Genomic DNA, 8020 nt, shown 5'->3' with positions numbered 1-8020 from the left:
ACACACAGGTGTGATTAGATCCACAGTGACACACACCAGAAAACACGACATGAAGAACAATAAACAGCCTCTCTGGGTGAGACTGGGTGGATTTAGACCTTTTAACAGTGGAAATAATCCTGACTTAAGCCTGGTTTACATCAGAAATACTGTAAGCCTGATTAAACCATTCTTATTTATAAAATAAATCTATAAAATAAATAAGAATGGTTTAAGCCTGACTTAAGCCTGGTTTATGACAGATATAAAACAGAACTACTGTAAACCCGATTAAAGACCAAATTAAACCTGGTTTAGCTAAGAAATAAAACCAGTTTGTGTGTGAAGAACTGGGTGAGCTGGTACTGACTGTGAGAGTAGAACTGGGTGAGCTGGTACTGACTGTGAGAGTAGAACTGGGTGAACTGGTTCAAGTAGGAGCAGAGTTCAGATGGAAAGTGTTTTGCTGGTTCGTCGAGGAAACAAAGTGAGGACACGGCCCAGCAGCGTGGAGACAGAACCAGAACCTGGACATCCGCCTCCTCGTCTGAGTCCGTCCACTCCTCCTCCATCATCTACGGCAACAAGAAAAGGACAAATCCAGAATGTGAAGGAGATGAAAACAAGTTGAGGAACCCCTGACTGAAACGACCATGAGAAGGTGTGGGTTTTTTCTGACCTGATCGTGCTCCTGCAGGCGGCGGTCGAGCTGCTGCAGCCTGTACAGGTGAAACTCCTGCTGCAGCTCGGCCGACTCGCTCAGGTTCTTCAACATCTGCTGAGGGAAGCGACTCGGGAAGCAGCTGCCGATGTGATCGATGACGGCGCTCTCCAACCACACGTTCCCCTGAGCCAGCAGCCGGTCGCCCAGGTAGTACCTGAGGAGAGAGAGCTTTAGATTTCATGCGCTCCAGTGTCATACTGTAATATCATGAAACTCCGGTTTGAACTGCAGCTGTGTTGGTTTCGTGGCGTTCAGACCTGTAAAAGTGCTCGAAGGTGCTGGCGAGCTCGAGGCCCGACAGGAAGAGCATCGGCTCCAGAAACTGCTGCAGCCGCTCCAGAGTCTCCACGCTGCCGGACGCCGCGCCGCTGACCTGAATCATCTGATCGATGTACTGAGCAAAACGCTCGCTCACCTGCACACAAAGAAAACACTGTCATCACTGCACAGATCAACTAAACCTGAGTTTAACCCGAACAAAACCTGGATTAGAGGTAAAACAGGAGGCAGCACTTTAGTACATTTACAGTTTCATATTCAGAATGAACTGACTAACTTTAATTCATATTAATTACTAGCGATCTTAATAATCCAGGGTTAGACCTGAGTTAAACCTGACTTATCTCTGAAGACAGAGAGCTGAAGTAAGGTTAGTTAAAGTCCGTCTTAAACCAGAGTTTAATGGTGTTGAGCAAGAGGGGTCAAACGAGACTTAAATCTAGTTTATGTCTTATGCATGTTAGTCAGGTTTTAGTTAAGTCAGGCTTAATCCTGTTGTGGAGGCTTACTGTACATGCCTGGTTCTGGGGACTGAGTGCTGGGTTAAATCAGAGTTAAGACAGAGTTAAACCAGAGTTATCAGTGATATCAAACAGGATGGAGAGCTGGGGTAAGCCTGGTTTTAAGGGGTCTTCGTGCTGGTCGCGTCTTCATCAGGCAAATGGCCGACAAACCAGATACATTAATAAAAGGTTAAAATAGTTGGTAAACAGATGAGGAAGTCCCAGAAATGATACATGTCGGTCATTTGTCTTATGAAACGCCGCCTGTGTTCAGTTCAATAAAGTTTTGGAAGCTTTAATCCGGTGTTGACTCTCTACATTTCTTGCTCAAATAACCAGAGATAACCTGAACCTGGACCTGGACCTGGACTTGGACTTACGTGCATGGCTCTGAGGATGGAGAGCTGCAGCAGAGCAGCAGAGAAGCCGTGTCGAAGGGCGAGGACGAACGCCGTCTGCTGTCCGAACAGCTCCTCCATGGCGTTCTTCAGCCGCAGGTACAGGGTCCGGTAACGCTCCACGAAGTCCGGCAGACTGCAGCTGGACTCCAGGAACTTCTTCACCTGAAGGGAAGAAGGGGGGAAGTGACATGATGCTTCATAATCTGAGAAAACATCAGGACTGAATTTCTGAGGACAAAAATCCATTGATAGACAACAAACACGATCCTCTTACCTGCCGCTGTACCACCCCCTGCCAACAGAGGGCGATGCCTGCGATGCTGCTGCTGCTCTTCACCTTGGGCTTGGCGGAGGAAGTAGAAGACGACGAAGCTGCGGCGTTGTCTTTGTTTTTACCCTCTTTCCCGTCTGGAAGTAAAATTTTAGAGAGTTTGATTTTCTGAATGAAGTTTGTCGTTGATGCTTCAAACCAGAGAAATGAAACGGGAAATGAAAACAGCAGCCATGAACGTAAAGATAAAGCCGTGCCTCTGCTCTGCTCTTCCTTTCCATCTGAAAAGAAATCACATCAGTGTTGTGGCTACAATGGGAACAGGAAGTCAGCAGTGAAAATAAGAGCAGTCCAAACTGAAAGAAAACGATGGAGCATAAACGTTTCCGGATGATTCAGGTTTGTTTGTTTGTTTGTTTGTTTGTTTGAAGCCGAATGTTTGTCGGTTCAGACGAGGAGGAGAAAGAGTCAGATGACGCCCCCTGCTGGACGTTTACATCAAAGTCACTTTAGATTGGATTCTAGCTCATTAATAACCTGATGTTAAGACTGAAATCAAAGTCACAAGTAGAGCTGAAATGATTGATCAGTTGATCGATTGGTCTCTGGTTCCAGCTTCTCTAATGTAAATATTTTGCTGCTATTAAACGTTGTCTTTTAAAGCTGTGATTTTTTTTTTTTTAATACTTTGGGTGAATTGATGGTTTAATTTTACTGTAAACTTAAAAAAAAAAAAACCTTTAAAGCTCCATGTTTCTTCTTCTTCTGTGTTTTATTTGAAGTGTTGATCCATCAGAAGATATAAAAACCATCTCAGTGTAGTTTTACATCTCCTCTCTCAGGCTTCTCTCTGCAGCTCTAGTAACAACAGGTCTGTGAGCCAATCAGAAGAGAGGAGGCTCTGAGCCTCTCTTCTGATTGGCTGACTGTTTTCTGAGTGATCCAATAAAAATAAAGCAGATTTCAGGTAAAAACACTCAGAGAAACCAAATCCTGCAAGGTTTGGATGGTGGGTCCAGGTGGGCGGGGCTTGGTGACTGCTTTGTTGTGACATCACAAAGTTCCTGGCGGCTGGTTTTAAGGCTCAGTTTCTGAATACAGGCTGTGTGCATTTCTCTGTGCACTGGTTTTATATATATATTTTTTTTTTTTTCTGAGTTTTTGGAGCTGAGAACCACAGAGAGTCAATCTTTTTTGAAAATAACAAAAATACAGTTTATAGATCAAACTCAAACTTTACTGTGAGCGGGTCGTCTGAGTTGCTGCAGTTTGATAGTTCAGAGGTCAAACAGCAGGAGGCGACGTGACGACTTCCTGTCCTCACCTGGACACGTGATGACACAGAACAGAAAACAAATGCAGCTTCTGAACGCAGCTGTTACTTACTCTTCAACTCTTTGCTCCTGTTGAGACCTTCTGGAAACAAAATACACTCTTTAAACACGGAGGAGTAAAGGACACCAGCAGCCTGCTCTGAGGCCGACACCTGCAGACACTACTCAGGGCTGAAAATCTTTCCTGGTAAAAAGCAAAACAGACCTAATCCAGGTTTAGACGTACAGTAAATCTACAGAGACAGCAGAGAGTTCAGGCTGCAGAGCTTCTCTAGTTCCTATCAGAAACCAAACACTGAAATAGTCTGTCAGATTTACTGACTGTAGGATTTTTCAGTTTAACTTGTGGCTTCATTCTTAAAACAAAAAAACACATCACTGATGAACCTGACGATTTCTAAAAATCACATTTTCATTGTAAATATTTTGATTGATGATTAATTTCTATCTATCTGACCTGCAGAACTAAAACAAAATTCCTTGTATGTTGAAAACATACTTGGTAATAAACCAGATTCTGATTCTGATCAGTCATTTAAATAAAGTCAGACTTTATTGATCGTGTTGTTTACAGTCAGAGGAGACGGACACCTCTTGAAGCATTAGATGAATATTTGTTATCCTACATGTCAGTCAGTGACTTCAGAGCTGCTGGGAGCCAGGCTAGCTGTTTCCCCCTGTTTCCAGTCTTTATGCTAAGCTAAGCTAACCAGCTGCCTAAATTACTTCTGACTTTGATGGCAACAGATTAAGAAACTGTCATGTTTCTTGTTGGTCTCTGTCCGTCGTGTTCCCACGTCACACATCTCGACATGGAGAGTAAAATGTTTTAATAAATCAGACGAGAGCAGCTGCTGTCTGTCTCACACTCACTTGATTTGACGGGCGGCTTCAGCTCCTCGCTGTCCGGTCGGCTCGTGTCCACGTGGACCAGCAGGTGTGTGAGGCGTCTCACTCTGGAGTTAAAGATGGCCGCCCGGCTCTTACAGCGTCGAGCCGACTCGGCGTTATCTAGGTACTCGCTGAGCAGCCACGACAGAGGGCTGGACACCGAGGATTCTGGGTAAAAACAGAGTGGAGTGTGGGCATTTACTGCTATCTTAGGCAGAGAATGTGTGTGTGTGTCTGTGTGTACATGTGTGCGTGTGTGTTCGTGCGTGCGTGTGTGTGTGCGCGTGTGTGTCTGTGTGTGTGTGTGTGTCTGTGTGTACATGTGCGTGTGTGCGTGTGTGCGTGTGTGTCTGTGTGTGCATGTGTGTGTGCATGTGTGTGTGCGTGTACCTGACAGTGTGATGCTGTGGACGATGGGGGTGATCAGAGCCTCCCAGCAGGTTCGGCCCAGAGCTTCAGCTGCTTCAGCGTCCGGCAGGAAACGATCTGCGAACATCTGCTCGTGTCTGAGAGCGCTGTTCAGTCTGAACACACACACACACACACACACACACACACACACACACACACACACACACAGGATTCTCAGTGAGTATCTGTACTGCAGCTGTAGTACTGGCAGTAGTACTGACAGTAGTACTGTAGTATCAGCAGTAGTACTGCAGTATATTTACTTGTTGAAGAGCTGCAGCAGCTGCGTCTTGTCCTCCATCACCTCCTGACACCAGGTGTGGGCCTTGGTGCTGTAGAACAGGTAGGTCCGACAGCACAGCTGCTCCTTGAACACGGGCCAGAATGTCGGCTTCGGACCCAGGACCTCAAAACCATGGACCCTGGTGTCAATACCACCCTGTTACAGGGGGGGGGGGGTCAGAGAGGAGAGGGGGGGTTACAGAAGACCACAGGAGCAGATCCAAACAGAACCAGAGCTGGACTAAGAGTCTGACCTGTTGACATCTCTTGACCCTGATCTGGATGATGGACCAGAACCGGGTCATGTTCTCCAGCAGAACCACACGACTGGCCGACGGAGTCACGTTCACCTGAGACACACACACACACACACACACACACACACACAATGAGACCTGAGAGACCCGTTTGACCTCTGACCTCTGACCGCCACTGGATTTACAGTTTGAATTCAATCAATGAAGTCTGTTAAAGGTCTGTGACGGTCCAGGTCAGACCAGGACCGAGACAGGTCTGACATGGACCCAAGTCTGGTTTCAAGTACCTCAGGACCAGGACCTGAACCAGAACCAGGACCTGAACCAGAACCAGAACCAGAACCAGACTCACTGTGTTGAGCTCAGTGTTGATGTTGGTGGGGTCGTCCCCCCCCAGGACCAGGATCCGGGCCGGCATGTAGCTGGAGTCCTCACTGGCCACCAGGATGGCCAGCTGTCTGTAAACACACAGGTCAAAGGTCAACAGGAGTAATGAGTGATCAGTAACAGTACTGATCAGTATCAGTAACAGTATTGATCAGTTCTACCTGATGACGACTCCCTTGTGCATGTAGATGTTGATGAAGTGAGACCCGGTGCAGCCGTTGGACTCCCAGTATGTTTTGGGGTTCTTGTCGGTCAGCTTGTTCGCTCGATGGTGATTGGACGAAACCTCCACCTTCTCCCAGCACTTATCCTCCTTCAGCTCCACACTGGAACCTGAACACAACACCAGTGACACCAGTTACACCAGCTACAACAGATTTTCTACAAGCTTCTTCCATCAGAACAGACAGGGGAACGGACCTTGGCAGAGATTACGGAGGAACACGTCGAAGAAGGGGATGTTGATTGGCTGATGGCTGCGGCGATGCTCCTCGATCTGACCCAACACCATCTGACAGGAAACAGAAAGAGAGCGGGGATGAAGCTTCAGACTGAAAAGATCTTCAGTCTCTGAGCAGCTTCATGAGGGAAGGAGCTTCCCTGCTTCCTCTCTCATCTCCTTTAGGAAACACTGGAGCTTCCTTTACCGAAGGAAAGGAGACATGCCGTCCCACAATGCCTTGCTGCAGCAACATTTAAAACCACAGCAGAGCCACATACATGTAGAAACATCAGAGCAGCTGTTTTTGTCTGATGGACTGAAGCCAGGATCCATAAATATAGAGTCATTCTCTTTCATCAGTCAGGAGTCGTTATGAAGAACGAGCTGATGAATCTATAGTTACATCATCATCATCATCATCATCATCATCAGAACTAAATACTATAGTCTATACATTAATGTTGTTTCACTGAATCCTCTCATTGTGTAAAGACCTAAACATGAATTTTCTCTAGTTAACACGACAGGAAACTTTAAACTTGTGTCAGAATATAATTTATTCTGTTGCTCAGCTCATTATTTCTATTTAATTATTATTTTACAGCCTCAACTTTCTCTATTTGTGTTTTCCTCTCATGTTTTCTTATTTCAACATTTCATCCTGTTAGTTTTGTTTTAGTGGTTAAAGGAGGATTGATGGTCCACGTGTTATAAAGATGAATCCTCCTTCACATCTTCCTGACCTCATGACTTCTCCATGGAGCTGGAGGAGACGAGGTCAGAGGTTATTCTGACTTGTGACATCAACAGGTGAGGAGCCGAGGGCGCGCTGCTCTCTTTACCTGGATACATCCTGCCAGGACGCTGGTGGTCATCTTCTTGTAGAGGCTGGCGTACTTCTCGCAGTCGGTGATGAGGTCTCGCAGCTCGGTGACCAGCAGCAGGTTGGTGCTGTGTTTGTCCAGAGCTTTGACCAGAGCCTCTTTGGTCCCCAGGCGACACATCACCACGGCGTAGTCTTTGTTCAGAGACGCCAGCCGGTACAGGAAGCGGATGAACTGCTGGACCACCTGCGGGACCAATCACAGGAGTTAACGTACATCAGGCGATGGGGGTGTGTCTCTGTTTCCCGCCTCTGGTGTGTGTGTGTGTGTGTGTGTGCTCACCTCTCTGTCGTTGATGAAGGCCGTCATGGAGGACAGGCAGGGCTCGATGCTCTCGTGCCACGGCAGCATGTCCTCCTGGTAGTTGTCCAGGAACTTGTTCAGGATCCTTCAGGAACAAAGAACAAAACGCAATCAGATGAGATTCATCACCACGGCAACAACAACATGTGACAGAGAGGTCAGGCTGGGATAGGTCAGTACCTGAGGATGGAGAGCTGTACAGCCCGGTCGGCTCGGTGCTGCTCCATCAGCCGAACCAGATCCTGGTAGGTGTCACGACTGTGAGTCACCTGAACCAATAAACACACAGAGAAAGGCTGATCAATAAGAGGCGATCAATCAGGTTTACTTGTCCTGACCCTGATCAAAGTCCTTTATCAGGTCGTATCTGGTTCTTATATTGAACCTCGATCTGGATTACATCAGAGAAACAACAGCCACAGACTCTGAACCTGACACACCACACACTGAAGGTCGTGGAACTGTGGAGACGATCAGTTTAATTATTGATCTGATGTCAATTTATAGCAGGTGCAGTTTTTATTTTTTATTTTAGAAAAATGTTCATAAAAATCTTTGTTTGTTTCTTTTCACTCTTTATTTTTTATCTTGGTGTATAACAAAAACGTGTGTGTGTGTGTGTGTGTGTGTGTGTGTGTGTGTGTGTGTGTGTGTGTGTGTGTGTGTGTGTGT

At 46.5% G+C, this 8020-nt stretch overlaps 1 protein-coding gene across 4 annotated transcripts in view; it reads right to left on the bottom strand.

Annotated features, from left to right (window-relative positions):
• Positions 1-8020, bottom strand: part of cul9 (cullin 9) — a 33135-nt gene that overhangs the window by 10006 nt on the left and 15109 nt on the right. For 2 of the 4 annotated variants that reach the window (XM_023395670.2, XM_023395672.2), the window contains 16 exons: positions 7529-7617; positions 7328-7433; positions 7004-7231; positions 6140-6230; positions 5881-6052; positions 5685-5790; positions 5330-5425; positions 5057-5232; positions 4773-4906; positions 4365-4550; positions 3544-3573; positions 2161-2294; positions 1866-2048; positions 961-1118; positions 659-857; positions 383-554 (listed from right to left, as the gene is read on the bottom strand). In XM_023395670.2, coding sequence (XP_023251438.1) covers positions 383-554; positions 659-857; positions 961-1118; positions 1866-2048; positions 2161-2294; positions 3544-3573; positions 4365-4550; positions 4773-4906; positions 5057-5232; positions 5330-5425; positions 5685-5790; positions 5881-6052; positions 6140-6230; positions 7004-7231; positions 7328-7433; positions 7529-7617 — 2260 coding nt within the window. The remainder of the gene's footprint in view (positions 1-382; positions 555-658; positions 858-960; positions 1119-1865; positions 2049-2160; positions 2295-3543; positions 3574-4364; positions 4551-4772; positions 4907-5056; positions 5233-5329; positions 5426-5684; positions 5791-5880; positions 6053-6139; positions 6231-7003; positions 7232-7327; positions 7434-7528; positions 7618-8020) is intronic. The other 2 variants (XM_023395671.2, XM_087170894.1) reach the window with 1 other exon arrangement.

Source organism: Seriola lalandi, unplaced genomic scaffold, assembly GCF_002814215.2.
Source record: "Seriola lalandi dorsalis isolate HSWRI2012SDOR001 ecotype SW California unplaced genomic scaffold, Sedor1 jcf7180002054967, whole genome shotgun sequence".
Classification (NCBI taxonomy): Eukaryota; Metazoa; Chordata; class Actinopteri; order Carangiformes; family Carangidae; genus Seriola; species Seriola lalandi.
This window is presented reverse-complemented; position numbering and strand designations above follow the sequence as displayed.